This window comes from Haliotis cracherodii, unplaced genomic scaffold (assembly GCF_022045235.1).
Source record: "Haliotis cracherodii isolate W230 unplaced genomic scaffold, xgHalCrac1.p SCAF_3, whole genome shotgun sequence".
Taxonomy (NCBI): domain Eukaryota; kingdom Metazoa; phylum Mollusca; class Gastropoda; order Lepetellida; family Haliotidae; genus Haliotis; species Haliotis cracherodii.
This window is the reverse complement of record NW_027266286.1, coordinates 69,594,264-69,616,262: the sequence shown is the minus strand read 5'-3', so window position 1 is coordinate 69,616,262 and position 21,999 is coordinate 69,594,264. Positions and strand designations below refer to the sequence as shown.

At 39.1% G+C, this 21,999-nt stretch overlaps 1 protein-coding gene across 1 annotated transcript in view; it reads right to left on the bottom strand.

Moving 5' to 3' along the window:
* The window catches only part of LOC139473721 (mitogen-activated protein kinase kinase kinase 4-like), a 49,234-nt gene extending 30,406 nt beyond the window's left edge, over positions 1–18,828 (bottom strand). Inside the window, exons 1-7 of the mRNA XM_071256440.1 lie at positions 18,755–18,828; positions 13,686–15,049; positions 6,700–6,803; positions 4,702–5,031; positions 3,855–4,112; positions 2,964–3,122; positions 1,453–1,610 (exon numbers count right to left, since the gene is read on the bottom strand). Coding sequence (XP_071112541.1) covers positions 1,453–1,610; positions 2,964–3,122; positions 3,855–4,112; positions 4,702–5,031; positions 6,700–6,803; positions 13,686–15,049; positions 18,755–18,828 — 2,447 coding nt within the window. The remainder of the gene's footprint in view (positions 1–1,452; positions 1,611–2,963; positions 3,123–3,854; positions 4,113–4,701; positions 5,032–6,699; positions 6,804–13,685; positions 15,050–18,754) is intronic.
* Between the last annotated feature and the right edge of the window lie 3,171 nt (positions 18,829–21,999).

Here is a 21,999-nt window from a genome sequence, read left to right as displayed (position 1 = left end):
CAAACTATTCATACAGACACTGTAGTCTAGTCTATGTTACTAATGTTATACTTGAGTGAGTGAAGTCATCTGAACTCTGGGTATCATTGACTACACACGGTACATCTTGAATCGATATATCGACTCAAAAGTGTCACAATAAGTCCATATATGGTTTAGGCCAGGCCTTTTGTATTTTTCGGATTACGGACCCGCAGACTCTAATTTTTGAAAAAAAATTTTTTTAAAAATCGGAATTCCATTTTTTTTCCCGCCGATAGCCGCGTAGTCAGTTATTTTATTTGTTACCATCACCTTTTAATAAAAAACATATGAATTTACCGTTGTTAACTAGTAAAGAGACACATAAACGATCCCTTGACAATTGTCTGTGTTGTAAGTGGTAGAATTTTTATTGTTACAAGGGTCTTTATCGTCACAAATGGCGGTCTTTTGAGCACAGAATATGCCAGAGGCATTCTGCATTAAAAAAAAATGCATCTGGTTTTTTTTCGCTGCTTTTTTTCCCTGCTCTAACCCTGGACTTTGGGCTGAAAAATCTGTAATCCTAAAAATAAAAAAAGCCTGGCCATAACAACAACTTACTTATTGTGTATGTGTATAGATAAAAATTACCCATGTACACTTGCAATTAATCAACTTTAGGCTCAGTATGAACTAGGCCGATCCATTAAATGATTAAAATAGAACTTCTTTCTCACTGTCCATCTTAACCATGATAATGTTAACAAGTGCAAAAGTGAGCATGGCTCACTAATACCCCCGACCCGCCTAGTGTGTCAGTAGTTACAAATTAAATAGCTAGGATAGGGTTAGCCTAGGGTTTGAAAAATTCATAAAAAAATGGAAAATTAATAAAAACAATTTTTTTCTTTGGACTGCACCCCTCCATATGACACAGATTATATTACTAAGTTTGAGATGAATCCCCTGAATAGTTGAAGAGAAATCGCGCGGACAAAGTTTTCGGACGGACGGAACCTTGGTATAACTATATACCCCCGACATTTTGTCGGGGGTATAATAAATGTATACCTTCCTGAGGCAGTGACATCTCTACCTCAGTCGAAGAAACTAACACTACTCCATATGGAAAAACCCTCAAAAATTTCTATTAGTCCTCATAATACCTTAACTAATGGGCGACCCATGAAGATCCGGATTAGAAAAGGTCTTTAGCAACAGGCCATAACAGGCAACTTTGCTTGATGTAAGAGGCGACTAACGGGATCGGGTCGTCAGGCTCGCTGACTTGGTAGATGCATGTCATCGTATCCCAAGTGCAAAGAACGATGCTCATGATGTCAATCACTGGATTGTCTGGTCCAGACTCAATTTTTTACAGACTGCCGACATACAGCTGAGTATGGCATTAAACAACAAACAAACAAACAAAACTATTGGGCAGCCTGGCAAGGACTACAGGACTAGTGCCAATTTCTAACGCTGTACCTGAACTTCTTGCCAGCCTCCGCCTCCCCTCCAATGACGTGGGGACAAATGTACTTGGTGAACATCCACTCCTCCTCGAGGGCGTTCTTCAGGCTCCGGGATGCTTCGGGCAGAGACTGTAGCGCGCTGATCCAACTCTGCAGATACTTGAAGTAGTCCTGCCCAACACAGAATCCACAATCAAATACAAGTGAAATCATCTCAAAATCATAAACCTTCAAAGCCTGTGTACCATGTTCATCAGTTTCCTTAACCTTCTACAAAGTTCTGCCAGTTGCTTTATTAATACTGCAGAACATAACACAAAACGTTCACATTAATATAGAGAAGTTGTGATTACTACATAAGTGTGTTCACCTTTTTTCCACAAAGGAATAAGAAAGTAGTTGGAACCAAAACACATTTAAATGGAGGTAAAAAAATGCAAGTCTGATGTTTTCTCTTTTGTCCCTTTCACCTTACATCACAGGGTTCGAAATGCTTTATATCTTATTGCTGATGGCATGGTGAAAATCATAAAATCATGGCTAAAACTTCCAGTGCCTGAACGGTGTACTTAGAAAACATAATATTATTTTAACAATGCCTTGGGACAATGTTTATTCATGGAATATGGAATATGGAAAATGGAAAATGGAACATGATGTATGTATGGACATGATTAATGTACAGAATGATTCTTAAAATAGATTTGGATAATTAGAAATGAAAAGGGGTTCATCAATCTCAGTAAAAAGAAAGAAGGCAAACTTTAAACATTACAACTGCCTTGGTGAAATGATATTTATTAGTTTTCTAATTTCTAGTTTCAAAGGGCACACCTAAACATACCTATTTTGACCTGTGGCACACAGGAAAACTACATAACTCAATACATGCATCATGTGTAAGAATAATATCTTTTTTATTGTTTGTTTTCTTCAAATAAAATATTTTCCATCATAACAGAGGCTCTGAAGAATTGGTCTTGAAATGACAGTGTTCCCGTTTACCAGTAATTACCACTTTTTTACTGGTAAAATTAGGCTGGACCGGTAATTCACGTGACTGCCAGTCCCTGTGGACTGGCAAATAAAGTATCTTATAAATCTTTGTTGTTGAACAAAACATAGGCGATATTTAGACAAGTATATTTTTCAAACGAAGTCAGCCTGGCAATATTGACACACACAAAAAAAGAAACTTATGACTGAACTTTGTGTGAATGATCTAAGTTACTTCAGAGATGACGTAATTGCATTGAACATGACGTTGAAAGAACTAAAACCAGGTAATTTTCGTTTTTTTATTTGCTGAAAGTTGGGACTGACAAATTTGTTTCAGGTTGATGTTGTTTCAAAAGCCAGCGGGAACACTGCAAAAGGAGCCATATGGACAATGAGAACTGATTGAGTGAATGACAGTGTAGTTACCATCATTGGGAACATTATAACAGAAACATAAGGTAGATCTCAATTACAACTCAGAATTGCACAACACTCCGCCACCCATTATTACACTGACTGACGTACATCCAGCATTGCCTTCATGTCATTATCGAACTGCTCCAGGTCCGTGGCGAACTTCTCCTCGGCCTCGTTGTCGTCCCACATGACGGAGGCCACCATGTGCTGGTAGTACTGCTTGACCAGCACCGCCCCCTTCAGCACCTCCTTGCACTCCCGGATCAGCTGCAACAGACACCAGGCTACCACTCAGTGCAACATCATGGGTTGGACTCACAGAATTGCTTGGATTATAATCATTGGTTTGTCAGCATCACACTCATTTATTTCACCTGTGGTACATATTTACTCACTCACTGAGCAATCGCTCTGCAATTATTTCTTAAAACATGACAGATACCAAGAGACAATTTTTAATGGTTAATAGAAATTAAGTATATTATTTGACATAATTTATTCAAGGGTCACAATTGCTGTGAGTGAGTAAGTGAGTTGGGTTTAACGCAGCTTTTAACCGTATTCCAGTTATATAACGGTGTGTCAGCATAATGTGGGAGGAAAGTCCGAAGTGATGTCTCAGAAGTTAATCATAATCGGGGCGAACTGGGATTCGAACCCACCATCATAGGTTGCTGGCGTGCCCAAGGGACGCAACTCTGCACAGCGTATCGCGGCGCCTTAGACAACTGGGCCACCCGTGCTCCCTGCTAGCGCCATGAAGTAGTACAACAATAGCATTACTTCTTGTTGAACACTACACCAACGTATCAGTCAGTAAACACCATAACACTGTATCACCTCCGTACATCATCCATCACATATACTCAAGTTGGACATCTACATTCACTATCAAATCTGTCATCAAAATTAGGATTCTTTATTTTCAAATACATTTTCTTTTTCTGAAATACATTCTGTTTTTTTCTGACTGCTCCAAAGAGTCCGACAAACACTGACCTGCCTGACACTGAGAAAGGAAGGGTCTCCCAAGGGCCGCTGTTCCAGTCTCAACCGAAGACACTCGTGGCTGACATCCAGTGGGATTCGAACCAGGAACAAGTAGCTGGGTCGGAAGGAGGGCAGGCCCATCTTGATGAACTCTTGGCTCCAGGCTCCGTGCTCCGACAAACTTGTGCTGCGGTAGAATATGCCGTCCTTCACTTCGGGGAGCAAGACGAGGGACGGGGAAGATGCTAGGTCACTGGCGCTGGGGGACTGAATGACAGGATATTAGACCAGAGGTGTTAAGGGGAGATAACTTTTGTTCAATAATCTCCCCTTGATCAGACGATTTCATGAAACATATTTGTTTATTTTAGTACAATCTGGGTTTAACAGAGATTTGACTTGAAATGCATTACACCTAAATTGAAAAATAAAAACATAGAAAAGCTTTGCCCTATTACAACAGCTAATTTGAGATATTTTTTTGAAAAACAATATTTCATTTCTGATATTTATGTTGAAGCTTGTCTTTAGCAGCAGAATAAAGATTTGGTCATATTATTGTCTTGATGAGTATAGGTCTTCAGCAACCCATGCTTGCCGTAGAAGGCGACTATGCTTGTCGTAAAATGCGACTAATGGGATCGGGTGGTCAGGCTCGCTGACTTGGTTGATGCATGTCATCGATCCCAAATGCATGGACGATGTTCATGATGTCAGTCACTGGATTGTCTGACTCGATTATTTACAGACCGCCGTCATTTGGCTGGAATATTGCTGAGTGCGGCGTTAAACAACAAACCAACCAGCCAACCAATCTGGATGAGTGAATACTTTAACTGTCACAAAGGATGATTACCTTGTCCTTCTCTCCTCCCTCACACGTTGTCAGCTTGGGCTTCTCCAGGGCTTCCCGAGCCCGCTGTAATGACCGGTCCAGCACATCCCTCAGCCGGATGACCAACTTCTGCATGCCCATCTTCTTGAGACACTTGTCCACGTAGTGCCGGTAGACTGAGGTCTTGTTCAGCTCCTCCAGGCTCACCTCACTTGACTCCCGAGATATTGATGTGGCGAAGGAGCCGATGTTTCCTCTTTTCATAGGGGTAGATGTACCCAGGGGTGGGAGGGTGTTCTCGTTGATACAGGGGCTCTCGGGTCTCGAAGACTTCTCATCACCTTCGTAGACCTGAAGAAATACAGCAGTTAAATCTGACTGAACAGGACATAATATTTGATGCTGACTTACACTGACTTACAAAATTTGGGGTCCAGGGGAGCCCATTAATTAATTTTAAGGGTCAGAGCTGGCAATGTTTGAGTGTTTGAGTTAGTGTGTCAGTGCGTGGGTATGGTTTTATGGCGCTTTTAGCAATATTCCAGCAATATCACGACAGGGGACACCAGAAATGGGCTTCACACATTGTACCCATGTCAGGATTCGAACCCGGGTCTTCGGCACGAAGAGCGAGCGCATTAACCACGAGGCTACCCGACCACCCCCTGCGTGATTGATGGATGAAATGACAGGCACCCATAACTGGTCTTGAGGTGCTATAGGCAGTGTCCAACCCAGAATTGAAAATCAAGGGGGGACTTGTCCCACCATCATGTAGAAAATAGGAGGGATTTTGAAAAAGTAGGGGGGATAATTGCTTTCTTCAAAAATGTCTTATTTTGTATTATGTACTGGAACATCATCATATAAAAGTGTAACAGATCAGAATAAAGAACTGAAATGAATAACAATGCTTTGTGCTTTTTTCTATTTTGATTAAAAAAGTCTGTAATTCTTTTGTTTTTGCGCGACATGGTCATTCACTATTCAAAAGATCGTCTGCTATGACAGTCGGCGATTCATATTGTGTGAATTTCAGAAACGAAACTAAAACGAACTAAAATGCTCAAAAATATTTTCAGAACTATTCAAGATAGAATATTTATTATCTTTAAACATCTTGTCAAAGGTTTTTGATTACTAAACAACAAAATACAACATTATTTTGATCAAAGTTTTGATACGTTTTCTACTAAAGTAAATCAAATTTTGTTACCTATGCCAATCCTATCGATAATTTATTCAGCAACATAAGGGGCGTCACTCGTGTTCGAACTTCCGGTTGTTATCGATCGGTCTTCGACATTTGTTTACAATGTTTGCTGTGAACTGTCTAAAGGTAGGGATAAACAGCTGATAAAGTAAGTGACTGTACAAGAAATAACTGTACGCGACAGATCCTGCTTTGATTCTTTTATGAGGGGCGATTTCATTTTTTTCAGCGTGAATCGTGCAATCGCGCGGCCTGGGTTGGACACTATGTTGGTACAATGGGTAATATTGTGCATCCCTTGGGATGAAATATATTTTTTTCCTGCAGCCAATGTTAACATCTGTTTGCACTGGACGCACAAAATCGCATAAAACCCTGGTGTACTATAAATAGTCTTCATGTACACCCAATTAATCTCCAGAATGCTCCCTGCCGTTTAGCAGACTACAGAATACAAGGATTTATTCAGACCTGCTCTGACGCTAATATTTGGTCCCAAGTCTGCAGCAAATGTCATTAAAAATCCCAAAATTGAAATTCAAAGTTTTAAATCTAAATAATACCAAATAACAAACTGAAAAGTGTTCTACCAATGTTTGAAACAAAACAAATTGCCAGGCTACCATCAGGACCCACAGACTTTAGAAGCTGCCGGCCCTGACTTATTATGACAAACAAATCAACACATAAATTAATTTACTGCAGGCCATATGGACCCATACAAATTTGAAACTACGGCCTGACACGTGATCTACCTGCCACGGGCCTACGGGCAGACGCTTATTTTGAACACTGCTTTTACTGACCCCGACAAACTTGACCTTCTTGCAATCGTCAGTGGGGCTGAGAAACTGCTTGCCTCCACCAGCTGCCTCCTCTGCTTCATCATCAGCATCCGAGTCCGACGGAACTGGAGGCAAATCACCAAATGTCTTCATCACACCCACTGTTACCACGGTAATTCATGTACATGGACCATACATTCTGTATTTACAGCGAAGTATCTAGACCTACTCTTAGGCAGATATTCGGACCCAAGTGTTCAGAATTTTATAATAATAATTCTCAAATTGAAATTAATAATTTCAAATTTCATGTTATGGCTATTATTACAGATACAAAAGAAGAAAAAGACATTTTCACTATCCCCTGCCATGGGGCACATTAGAATGTTGTTTGTTCATATAGTAGTGAACATAAACTATGAAAAAGAGTCCTATAAAGCCTGAAGAAGTGATAGGCACTCGGCCGCTTATGTCATCAGAAAAAAAAAGAATTAAATGTGAAATTATTGCACACAAAAGGCCCCTTCTCTGGAATAAATAATGTATGGTACCAATTTTCAAACTCAGACTTGATAAGTATCTCTTACATAAACTAGCTTCAGTAGTCTTTGAGAAAACCTGTCCCCATTGTAGAGACACTATGCACTTTGTAAAATAACATGGATCAAGGGTTGTAACCATGGTAACTGTGTATGCTCAAAATCTAAAAGCATGTAGTAAGGGAAGTAACTCTGGAAAAAATAATTTGACGAGGATCTCATAGACAAGCATTAGGGCTGGGATGAGTCCAAATTTACTACCCGGGTACCCACCCAACTATTACCTGACCCTACCCAGATACCCGCTATAGGTCACAAGAGTTAGGCACAACATGTCCGATTGGGAATAGTTTTATCGAAGCCCAGGCAAAATGTATTTAGATACAGTACATGAGTTAAACGTCTTGTCATGCATACACTGAAAAGTTGACTGAAGTTTTATCTTTATTCAAACCCATAAAGGTAGGCAGGAATGGGTGCAAAGTCAGAAAGAAATGCCAACAATAGTGACTTGGAGTGTAACCATAGAGTTTGTATCTTGTGACTAACCACGGGTCTGGGCAGTCCTGTGGGTTTCCCGGTCCTACTCAGTACCCATCTGACCTGTGTCCCTGAGTTACCCGTCCCAGCCCTAACAAGCATGCAAAGATTCATTCATGTAGCATCAGTGGTTTCTGAGAAAACTTGCACTAAGTTCAGAGATGTGAGTGGGTTTTGCCCAAAAGAGAGGAAAACTACTTTGGTTGTATTTTAAGCAATTTCGTGCAGTTTGGACAACATTCAAACCAAGAAATGTAATAAGTTTATGGCAAAAGTCAAGTCAAGTCGGTTGTCCGAAAACACGAATTATATTTTTTGGAGAATTTTTTTAAATCTTTCATTATATTTTTACAAGGAAGATAATTTTTTCCAAGGACTACGGTTTAAAAAAATACAATTTTCCACTTTTCCGCAGAGATTTCACATCACTGTAAGCATGGTAAGTTGAAAAGCACTGTGCAAGGGCAATAACTCTGTATGTAAAAAATGAATTTATGACGCCTATTTTTTAACTCATTGAAAATGATGACCAGTAATTTCAGTATGTAAAATTTCATTTCTCTAACTTAACAGTTTAGGAGAAAATTTGTCCCCTTTGAGAAGCAGGTGGACGGATTGACAAACTCCATTACTTCATCCCTGCCACAAAGCGGGGCGGGAGTAACGGAGTTTGTCCATCCGTCCACCCGCTTCTCAAAGGGGACAATGTAATGGCTCTGCAGACATGAATTGTACTTCATTAATATCTGGACCAATAAAAAGTTAAGAGAGAGAATTTATGGACATCATCCTCTTTGTTATGTGGAATACAACTATTTGGAACATATGCTTACTCCTTTATCATGTTCATCACCTGATGAAGTAGTAAGCATATATATACTCCAAAATGTGTTTCATATAAAAAAGGTGACGTCCATATTTTCTCTCTAATGTGTATCACTTCTATATGCCATTCAAAGACTCAAAAAACACTTTAACATGTCTGAGAAAATATGAACCAATTTTGAACAAAAATATTTTAAAAAGTCCAAAATGGCCCACCACTAGTACCAAGAGCACATTTTCTGGAATCCTAGATAAACCCCTGTCCAACACACCAGTACATCATCATTGAACCGTGACACCCCTGCCTCAGAACCACAAATATTTGTATATTTTCTCTATGTTCAGGGTCATTCATTTTTTACTGTAACCATGGCAACTTAATCATGATTATCATGTTTACTGATTATTGAAACAATGACAGTCCATTCAAACTCCAATATTAACCCTGTTTTAACCAGGTAAAATGTAATATCAAAATCACGTATGAATCATGCATTTGATCAACAGACAAAACTTCTGGTAATCCAGGATAAGTTGAATCAACTCACAAAACATGTTTGAGACAAGTAGGCAGCGCAGAGGGTTTGAGCAAACATATTTGATTGTTACCATGGTTACAGGTAGAGAGGGTGTACGCATGATGTGCACATGCACGTCTTGATAATGAAATTGACTACACTCCCGTGGACACATCTGTTGCTCATAATACTATTAAGAGGTCGGTGTGACAAGTCAATACCAGAATCCTCAAAAAGTTGCTTTATAGAAGTTAATTACAAACAAATAAACATGTCAAAGTTAGGTAAGCATGGCCAAATCATACATTCTCAGGCTTGAGAATTGGCCAGTAATGTCATACATTACATGGAGAAAGAATGTACCAATAAATCTCAAGCACTGTCAAAAGCTAACATTGCCAGGGTTTGTCTGTGTCTACACTAAAGCGCACCAGAGCAGAGGTATCCCTCGTGACAAAGGCGAGAGTAGTTTCATTAGCCCAAGTCTTTTCATGGACCACCCACTACCCTTTCTTCACACGCCAGTAGGCGAACCTCATACATAGTCACACAAAGTGAACTGTCAGGTCACAACTCAACTTATCCTGGCTTACAAGTACATCCTTCAAGATGTTCCTGCCTTCTAAGTCTAACTTTTTAATTAAGGAGCCAAGCAGCTCATAACATGAATGTATAAGGAGTCAAACTGAAGTTTTTACGAGCCAACCTACAGTCAAGTCCCATTAATCCGACATTGTTGGTTGCATATGATTATGTTGGATTAACGAGTATGTAGGATAAATAAAATTAGATATTATAATCGTTCGTGATCAAAACGCAGATAACTACACGATAGATAGCGATAAGAACACGTAGGAAGGAAAAATGAAATATTCATATTCAGAGCTCCAGATAAGCTTCTGGTGTTGTGGGTATTTTACCCATGCCTTTAAAAATCATTGGGTATCAGTAATTCTATCTGGGTAATCAAATTTCTGTTACCCACTAGTTTTTACACATGTGGGTATTTAAGTTAAATATTTAAAAACACTATTCATCTTTATAGGACTCAAAATTACCACGATACTTCCTCAAGAAAGTGTGATGGCAAATGATCATGATGTAACTGTCATCGTTTGGCAAGGTTGACGGAATGCGCATTTATGATTTCAAAATAAGTTGCTGATTTGCTAATAAAATACGCAGGGTTACTTCACAATATTTTGATGATACGCACAAGTTTTATTTTTGTAGCGTATCTGTAATGTTCGTTGCGTATTTGATACGCTTGTATTTTATTTTACTGCGTATTCCTGCATTTCTGATGCATATTTTACGAGGATACGCAGCTTATCTGGAGCTCTGCATATTGTCAGAGGAATATGTTTTCTAATCATGCAACCACTAAAGTTTAACACAAAACTACTGTTAAGGAACTGTATGACTGATTCAAAATTGACTGATGTTTAAAGCATAGTCTGGAATGGAAGTCGCTAATTTCAAACTAGTGCCACAATGCTTAAGAAAGCTACTTTTTTAGTGGCTAATGTCGACTTCCTTTAAGTAATTTCATTAGTCGGTCAAAGTTTGCGAAAGGTCGTTCTGACGTGACCTGTAATGGGATGTCCTCAGCGGTAGCCAGAACTTGTATCAGAGTTAAATGAGATTGAGGTAATCTAGGCATGTGATTAATCCTGTTTTGTTTTTTTAAAGCAGTAATTGTTTATTGTTAAGCAAGTTTATCTCTGCAGCCGCTACTCGCCGACTCGTCTCGCATCAAAACACGGGGCTGTGTACTCGCGGGCAGATGACCACGGAGATGACCACTGTGTCAGATTAACAAGACTGATTAATGAGTGATTTCAGCAATTCGTTGCAAATTAGGTGTGTCGGAGTCGGAGTGTGAGACTGGCGGATTAACAGGTCTAAATAGCACTGATTTAACTTCTTTCAGTGGCATTTAGAAGTTGGAGTGATGAAGTAAGACGAGTTCTATGGATGAACAACTTCTTTATTACAATTTAGTGCGACGTTTCGGTGTAGATTCTAACACCTTTATCAAGCAATAGATGGATAGGGCTAAACAGCATAGGTATATATACACTTATTGACATCTAAGTTGTTACAGTGACTAGTTGGTGGACACAGAGAGGTGATTAAGCTAATTGGAAGCCAGTGGATGACTAATGAACACAGAGTAAACAAGCAGACAGATGGAGATGATGGAAGCTTAATCACCTCTCTGTGTCCACCAACTAGTCACTGTAACAACTTAGATGTCAATAAGTGTATATATACCTATGCTGTTTAGCCCTATCCATCTATTGCTTGATAAAGGTGTTAGAATCTACACCGAAACGTCGCACTAAATTGTAATAAAGAAGTTGTTCATCCATAGAACTCGTCTTACTTCAGCACTAAGGGTGAAACGATACACCGATATTCCGATGCATCGCGATACTTGACCCACGATACGATATACGATACACGTGGGCCCATTTATCGATACGCCACGATACGGAACGCAAATCTCAAGTAAAGCGTTTCCTCGCTATTGTGCCTTTCAATAAACCGCTAAATTGGTTATAGCGCGCGGTAACGCATGGCTCCCCAAAACGTACTTACATTTTTAATAAGCTCAGGTTTTACACCGACATGTTTTTCCCCATCTCAAAAAACATTATCAGCTGATCCCCGCAAGCACATAACACCGGAAATACCTGTCAGCAAATCCGAACTGAAGTACGCAATTAAATACCATTACTATACTATCTTGTTATTAAAACGTGTTCATTATATATCTGGACTTGTGTTTGTAATATATTTTATTAATTTTATTCAAAATTTCATTTAATATTTTTTTCATTAAGTTATGTGAAATCGTGTGTGAAGAGATACTGCAACCACGGTCAGATTACCGCTTTTGACGTATTGAAACGAACTTTAGTTGCTAGAGAATGGATACATATATTAAAAATGCCATACTTTGACTCCTTAAAAGTCATGTGTGTGGCAATTTGGCGAATATATGTCAACATAAGGTTTTCACAATCGAAATACATGTAGCACGGGAAGTCCCTAGGGTGACTGATCAAATTGTTCCATACGTAAAAATATCCTGCAACAGCAATCACCAGTACCAAAATGCTACACTTGTGGTTCTTATAATTTGAAATATATATATATATATATATATATATATATATATATATATATATATATATATATATATATATATATATATAGTAAAAGCTGCAACTAAGGTAACACGATATTGGAATATATTATTCCTGATAAAATTCTTTGAAGTTGTATCACCGGTGGAGTACATTAATTATTTTCTGGTGTTTGAACTTTGAATTGTTTTTAAGGAAAGTTAGAGAAAGTTCCAACTTCAATAGTCTTGTTATTATAAAATAATTTTGACTGTTCCAAAATCATGAAAGGTTCAATCTTGACATGCTTTAAGTCTTGTTTTATTTATCATTGCGTATCGAGATACGTATCGTATCGTGACCAGAATATCGAGATGCGTATCGTATCGTATCGTGACCTTCCTGTATCGTTGCAGCCCTATTCAGCACTGATTTAATTGGTTCCCATCATTTGTGTCTGCTGTGCTGATTGTCGGATTAACAAGACTTGACTGTATATTCCAATGAGCCAGACTGAGTATCTGAGATAGGACACATCTTCGCACAAGTTTCATTTGAGGTAGGATATATGTTTGCTGGGGCATAATTGTCTGAAGGCTAAAGATAGGTATTCAACTGTAACACTTCCTTTTGGTACAATATCACATATGTTCATGCAATTGCAACAGGGTACAAAATACCCCAGCTATTAATGAAACCCCTGCAGTTGTATTAACTGTAAATAAACAAGGCAAAAACTGAACAGGGCTCACTAATACCCTTGACTTCGACTCCAACATTTCTAAGTTCAACATGTTCAAAACGTGAAATGGCAATGTTTACTTAGAAAATGCACTTATCAAAATCAAACTTTGCACTGCACCTCCCCTATTGGTATATAGAAACTGTACCCTCAATTGGAAAAGAATCCATGAAGTAGTTTTTAAGTCATAGGTCACACATGTTGAAGTAAAAGAATATTCTAAGTTCAAAACATGAAAAAAAAAATTCTTTTTCAGAAAATACACATATCAAAATTACACTTTGCAATGCACCTGTTCTATTAGTATGGAAACTGTTCCCTAATTTGAAGAGAATCCATGAAGTAGTTTTCTAGCTATAGGTTGCACCAATGTTTCAGCCAAAACATTCTAAGCAAAAAAATGAAAACAAGATCCAAATATTGAAATCCACCTTTCCACTGCACCTCTCCTATAGGCACAAAAAGTATTCACTAAGTTTAAAAAGAATCAATATACAGGTATTTTGAAGTTTTCAAGTTATAGGTCACACATATACACCAAAAAAACGGGATTCCTTCGCATAATTTTATACCCCCACCCTTTTATATATTTAAGTCGTCTACTGTGGATTTAAGTCGCATTGGCGACCATTTTGGTCGCTACTTAGAGGGCTGTTTCTACTGTTTTGTTTCATGATATAAACCGGAATCCAAATTGCCGAACACTTACCCGTCTCCAGTATGTTAGGGATACTGGGTCTCTGTGACACACAGGCCGACTCCGACGCACGTGGACTCTCATAGTCTATCATGGGCCAGTCTAGACCATGAACATTCTGAACACCAAGCACACGTCCTAACAGTTTCATCTTGTGGCACAGATCTCGAGTAATGTTCAACCACAAACACAGAGATTTCACCCTCTGATTAAATTGCTCACTAGCATACAAGTCATTTTCTTTAGCAAACGCTTTTGTGGTTGGATAAAGACTTTCACAATCGTCCAAGTCATCTAAGAGTTTCTTCACACAGCTAAGAGCCTCTCGTTGACAATCCACCATATCTGATGTGAGATTCAGTGACTGAAATGATGCCGAAACACCTGGCGACACCCGACCACACAATTTGTCCACAGGAGACGTCTTGGACACCTCATGTTCATGAAACGTGTCATCATCGACATCCGACATATCCTGGCACACCATCTTGAAGTTGATGATCTCCTCCAGAATCGCCATAACTTTTTCCCTTTCGAAATTCAGATGTTCCTTAGCCTCATCCAAGGAACAAAATCTAAACCATGCATGAAGTTCTATCCAAATAACATCATTGACCCTGTTCTGCCACATTTCTTGTTCTGAGCTCAACTGGCGTTTGTAGCAGCTAGCTAACTGTCTGTCTTTGTCCTTCTTATTTTGCGAACCCATATTAATCAAAGTAGAAAAGATATTGTAGAAGTCAAACCTCTCTTTCGGACATTCAATTGGCACAGCAGCTTCTCTCTGCATTCGATTATTTGGCGTAATAGCAATTGGATTCACTGGCATCTGTAGGCTGCTGAAGGTATTAGATTTATTTAGATCAATATTCGCATACATGCTGACAATTTTCTTATTGAGCTGATTTTCGGAGCTTTCCGTGAAATCATCAGAAAGCCTTTTAACAAAGCGTTCATGTCCACGGGACTTGGTCATCAACCGCTTGGAATCCTTATCTTTCCGTCTCTTGTCCTTCTTTTCTCGTTGGATGTCTCTGTCAAGATTGTCATCTGAATCAGTTCCGCTGAGTTTGCATAAGCCCGGATCATCTCCGTACTGCTCCTTGATGATATTGACGGGTGTCCGAGGTTGGGGTTGGGTCTTCTTCATGCCCAAGTATTCCTTCCATTCTTTGTAGGAATCAGTGCCTTGCTTCCCCTTCCCAGACAACTTCCTGCTGGCTCTCTTCCTCATCCTCGGCTGTGACGGAGGGGTCACGCTGTACTGAAAGGCCCCTTGGGTGCTGTAATCATCATCATCGAAACCCCCATTATCAAAATTGCTGTCCTGTTCTCCAGGACTGACCTCTCCGTCGTCAGCTTGCACGAAGTTGCGTCTGTGGGGTATAAAAGGAAGGTTATAGCACAGTTCATTGTAGTGTTTGTTTGTCTTTTAATGCCACACTCAGCAATATTCCAGCTACATGACACCATGAAGCCTGTAAATAATTCAGTCTGGACCAGACAATCCAGTGATCAATATTGTGAGCAACAATGCAAGCCATCAACCAAGTCACGAATCCCAATCACCCAATCCATTTGGAGGCCTCTTACAAACCAGCAAATGTTGCTGGAGACCAATTCTAACCCGGAATTCCAAATCCCCATGAGTCACTAAGAGAGTGTGTCAGACTGTTTTTATGCCGCCTTTACATATATTCCAGCAATACTGTGACAGGAGACAACAGAAATGGGCTTCACACATTGTACCAATCTTGGGTGCCAAACCCAGGCCTGCAGTCTGACAAGTGAACAGCTTAACCACCAGGCTGTAAACTAGCATTGGTCATAGGCTGAAAACAGGTGTTGACCATTGTGACCTACTCAGGGAGTTATCTAGACCTTTTCTGAGGCAGCTATTCGGCCCCAAGTCTGCAGCAAATGACAGCAAAAAGTCCCAATTTGTATTAAAAATTTCTTATATATTAAGAATTTAAGAAAAAAATGAAGAGTAAAATTCCAATTTTGAACAAAATCATTCAAATGTTTTCCCAAATTGCCCTCCAACATTGTGTTTAAGGGCACTTAGTATAGAATTTGAGATAAACCGCTGCCTACTTGACATCTACCATGTCTACAGGCTGGTGAAATACAAAACCATACTTAACACATGCTTCACCTTAATAATGTAATATGTGAAACATTGTGCTTTCTCTGAAGTTCTACACTAAATGGTTAAACATTCTGATTGTTCCAGTTACATCACAGCATGTCAGCTTCGTGTGGAAGGAAAGCCGAAAGTGTTGCAGATCTCAGACGTTTACCACTTTAGTGATACCACAAGAACGGATTTGGTGCTGACATACCAAAACACGTATTCGGAGAGAGCTGAGATTCGAACAGATGATCCAGAGCTCCAGATAAGCTTCAGATAAGCTTTTGGTGTTGTGGCTATTTTACCCATGCATTTTAAAATCATTGGGTATCAGTAATTCTATCTGGGTATTCAAATTTCTGTTACCCACTAGTTTTTACACATGTGGGTATTTAAGTTAAATATTTAAAAACACTATTCAACTAGTCCCTGCAAACTGGTGTTGTGTGGGTTCGAGAGCTTTATAGTACTAAAAAATACCACGATACTTCCACAAGAAAGTGTGATGGCAAATGATCATGATGTAACTGTCATCGTTGAGTTTGGCAAGGTTGACGGAATGTCTGTTTATAATTTCAAAATAAGTTGCTGATTTGCGAATTTGCGAATTACTTCACAATATTTTGATGATACGCACAAGTTTTATTTTTGTAGCGAATCTGTAATGTTTGTTGCGTATTTGATACGCTTGGATTTTATTTTACTGAGTATTTCTGCATTTTTTATGCATATTTTACGCAGATACGCACGCAGATTATCTGGAACTCTGTGATCATAGGTTTCTGGCATGGACAAGTGATGCAAATCAGCATAGCAAATTGAGGCACCATAGCCAACTTGGCCATCCGTGCCCCCCTTCAAACAAGGAAACACTGATGATAGCAATTTAACAAAGATTGGCGCCGCTGTATGTGCCTACATGTCTCACGAGTTGATACATATCACAATATTTGAGTGCCATGCTACCTAGTCAGATACTTAACACACTTACTTTGCAAAATGTTGTGTGAACTTCTGTATGTTCCATGGCTAACAAGAGGTTGTTGCAGGCAATAGTATCAACCAGTTTGTGTAAACTTGCATGACTGGTATTTCTAGGTTCATTGTACTAGTATTATGCAATCACATTTAGCATTTGGTTTCATGATAGGCAGTAAGGTACAGTGTGTGAAATAGTCTCACAATATTGATGGCTAGGCGGGCTACCTAGCCTTAAAAGTTACTAGCCAGTAGGGCTGGTACGATTCACTCGTGTATTTGGTGAATCAAACTGTATCCTTTCATGAATTGAATTTGTTATTTGGGGACACAAGAATCAAATATTTACGACAAAAATAACATGAGTTCCTTAACAAAAAATATCAATAAGAACTAATAATATGCATGTGTAGATTTCTTCAAAGACTTCACCCTCATATATTTAATTTGACAGTAATGTGGTCACTGGTCATTGTCGCATTCTAGGGGTACTAGTACCTGGATAAGTGCAGTATATGAATGTATAATATTATAATAATCATTAACACTGTCAACATGATCAACATGTCAAATAATATATTTTGATATTGTTTCACTGAATATGATAAATAATACATCAACTGAGAACCGGTTACTGTATTCGTGAATAAATATTCATATTCGTTACCATATTTTCGTGATACGAATCGTATTCACCTCATAGCGTGTTCGTTGCAGCCCTATAAGACAGGTTCAGGTTTCATAGCTTAATATAGTCTGGAAGGTGATTTAAGGTACCAACATTCACTACAATATCTGAAAAACTATTGGGCTTACTCCAGTCAAAGTTGGTATGAGATTATTAAACAGTCATACATAACTGGATATTACATTTAAAGACAATCGGTGCATTATAAATGACAGCAACAATAACTTCACAGGCTGCATATATGATCATTAACACAAAAAACTGTAGACAACAGTACGAAATCAGTGACATTGTGAAACAAATATTGCAACACATGCCCCGCCCATTCCAATATAAGCCAATCAGAAAATCAGCAGTCTGTACTGGGAGTGGCATGGTTTTCTTTTGGGTTTATCATGGTTTATGGAAACATAAATGCAAATAAAATTCTTGTTTAGCCAATCAAATACAATGGAATCCCTTGCAACCAATATATTAATACAGCTGATTAAGTCATAAAGCTCTACAAAGTAGACACAAGTTGTGGATAACAACTTCTTTATTTACTGTAAAGGCGACGGTATATATCCTCATACTATTGTCAAGCAAGGCTTCCTTCCACAAATTGTATCTACTTTGTCATCTGTCAACTTCTAAGAAATGTCTATCAAACAATTCATAAAGCTCTAGCTGTCTAGTAAATGAATTGCAAAGTTAAAGTGATAACCCTAAAAATATAATATAAGTCCTTTTAATTCATTCATTGCACGAGCCTACCTGTGCCTTTGACATAACCAAAAAATGTCATTAGGAAGTGACCATCAAGCTTCTTGTAACAAACAGTGCATCAATTGGGTCAATATGATTACGCACAATTCAGAGGCTAAAGTTAGGATACTCACACAATCAGTTACGAACACGGAAGAAAGTGTAGGCGACAGTGGAGGCCCCAGTGTCACAAACGTCATTATCCAACTCAATTGACATGACCCCAACAATAGAAAGGGGGGCGATGCTCAAAAGCAAATACGTATCCATGGCTATTTCAGCAAAGTGTTAATGTAATCTGATGGCATTTATTGTCAAATAATTCTGAAAGCCACGTCTTTAGGAATACTGTCATGTAAACAGGTATGGGGCTTCTGCATGACGATCGGGCCCATATCGCACAACAAAAGCGAAGGAAGAATGTCTGTCCGCAAACTGATTGATTCTGCAGAACTGCAAACGGCTGCAGCTCCCATTGATCACGCATGATATAAAAATAACTTTCGACAATCAGTAGCACTAGCTGCCACCTACCGATCGTCCTTCAAGGGGTCGTAGTCTTCGCGAGGTGACCGAGAGTACCTTGCATCGTCTTCGTCGTCCGCCATGTTGGAATGCAAATATCGTGGTATCACACCTTCTCTCGAGGTCGCTGCGCGAGACAAGCTGCAGGTGCCCAGGATGAACTTTGACCCAAACAAGCTTGAATCCCGCCAATTTCAAAAAGGTTGGTAGACAGTCGCAAAGTCCAACATATATCAACAAGTTATCAATTTGACGTAGAAGGAAATATGGATAACGCATTAGGCAAACGCTGTATTCTATGGGGCATTTTGTATGACGAATAATAGAAAGTTAATATTTATGGGAGTGAGTAGGTTTTGCACCGCAATATTCCAGAAATATGGCGGATATCACCAGAAATAGGCTTCACATTACAAACAGTGGGGAGGAATATTTATAACGTAAACTTTAATATAATGACATGGACATTTTTATGAAAGAATGTGCGAATATACCTTTTCCGAGAAAATCGGGTTTAGAATAGGTCTTCAGCAACCCATGCTTGCCGTAAAAGACGACTATGCTTGTAGGAGGCGACTAACGGGATCGTGTGGTCAGGCTCACTGAATTGGTTGATGCATGTCATCGTATCCCAATTGCGTGGATCCATGCTCATGATGTCAATCACTGGATTGCTTGGTCCAGACTCGATCATTTACAGAGGACCGTCTTATAGGTGGAATATTGAGTACTGCGTTAAACAAACAAAAACTATTCAACTAAAGTATCGATTGACTGTGTATTTTATTTGGCATTAGAACAATCACATGATGAAGATATTCCACCATAGCAAAAATATACTGAAGGGCAAAAGAAAGTAAACCTGAGTTGTTTTTTTTATGTTATTGAATATTGAAATAACATAAAGAAGAAAATTCATGGATGCCGACCTCTTTGTTATGAGGAACACACTGTTTCGGTGTATATGCTTATAATTATTCCTTCATCGGGTGAATTATAAAGGAGTAAGCATATACTCCGAAACGTTGTGTTCCTCATAATGAAGAAGGTGACATCCATAAATTCTCTTCCTTATACATGTGTATCACTTCTAAATCCTTTTCAAAGACTTGGTTGAAATAACAGTTTTACTGTTGTTAAATTTGATTATATCTATTTATATCCACCACTAATTCCTGCAACAATTTGTGAAAAGTAATCCATGGCGGAGTATTTTGGGTAAATATAGGAAATGAATTTGCAACCACATTAACCCCACCATGGAATGTTGCAAATCTGTGCCGGAAACAGCAAATGCATTGATTCTCAAAGATAAGATGTCCAAGATACCTATCAGCTAGCAGTTGTGTATGACACGGGTTTTTTAAAAAAAAAATTATTATAAAAGCTTTAAATCAAATTATATATAAAATAATGAAACATTTTAGAAGTATTCTTTGCGATCTGACTAAATGTTAATACAGTTAATGTTTTGGATATAATATGGCTAACTTAAGACGTTTTCAACAGAAAATCCCGCTTGCGTAAAAGGCGACTATGCTTGTCGTAAGAGGCGACTAACAGGATAGGGTGGTCAGGCTTGCTCACGTTGATGCATGTCATCGTATCCCAATTGCGTGGATCCATGCTCATGATGTCAATCACTGGATTGTCGGTCCAGACTCATTATTTACTGACCGCCGACATATACTGATATAGCTGGAAAACTGCCGAGTTCAGCGTTAAACAACAAACATTAGAAAATTCAGCATGCGAGAAAATCAACTGAGAGTCATAGTTTCTTTTTCCACTCAGCGTTATCTATTAATATTTTATTGCTCACTAGTTTAAGTGATGGCTTCCTAACAATATAACCATAAAAACAATACCATGATAATGGTACTCCAACATGCCAAAAACACAAACTCAGAATTTTTTAATTTTTTTTTCTACAACTTTTTGTGGTTGTTTATAACGCAGCAATATTCCACTTATATGACAGCGGTCTGTAAAAACAATATGAAGTCGGTAACCAACAAACCATGCTTGGAGTTGAAATCACAACCGACTCACCGTTATGTTTACAAATAAGTGGTGACTGCCGCGACGCCGAATACTCTTACCCCGGCTTAATTAGTTTCTTTGTTTGTCAATTTAAATTTCTATTTCATTCAAACTATCACGTGATTGGTATTGTAAGAATGTAACGGGGAAGTGAGTTTCCGGTAGTCTGCAATCTCGAACCGATATGATTAAACAAACAAAAAGTTAAATTCATCTGGGAAATCTGGTCAGTCTATTCACTATGGTGGCATTCCCAAATACATAAACAAAAAGATAAACGTGACTACATTTGGGGTTAGGGGGTAAATTTCAAGATTATTGTAATAACCGCGCCCACACTGACGGCACCACTACCGAGAGTGTATCGAAGGTGTCACCCGCTGAGAAGGAGCTTGAGACGCCATATCCGACAAGACGGTGTCACATTCAATCACGTGACCGGATACGCTGCCATCTTGACGGGATCTCTCAGGGGGAAGTGACGACATCTTGTAGGAATTCATGAGATTCCACCGGAAGTGGTGGTTTCCAACCAGAAGTGATGGGATCTCGCCGGAACAGGTTAATGTGGTGTTGTTTGAGCCCTGGACTGTTGTCCTCCAAGTCACTTTTAATTTGAGTTGCATGGACTACCCGCCCATTGAGTTTAAAATTGAAGCTGGTCACTTTAAAATGTTGGAAATAGAAGGGATTCTTTTCCTTGCTGCAAACGAAGGGTCTGTTGTCCACAAGTAACAGTACCACCTGTTTGGGCACCTGGCCTCTAAATCAATTGATCTTTGTTGAAATCGCGCTCTCCTCCAGGGATGTCATGGGCTGGGACTTGGACTCGGGTCAAAGAGTATTTTGCCATCACTCCTGGTGACATGTGTTTCACATGTTGTTTCTGTATTGAGTGAATATGTTGAGTGAGTGAGTGAGTTGGGTTTAACGCCACTTTTAACAGTATTCCAGTTATATCAGGGCGTGTCAGCTTGATGTGGGAGGAAAGCCCGAAGTGATACAGGTCTCAGACGTTTACCTCTTCGGTGAAACCCACGAGCACGGGTATGGTGCTGACAAATCCCCATAACCCAGCAACGCTTCCAAATATTTCGGTATGGGTAGGTTCCAACAGAGGGCGTAATTTTTTTAAACTGGTTGTGACCCACTTGCACACATACTACTCGAAAGAGAGAATGCATCATGTTGTTCACAGTGGGCACGTTGAG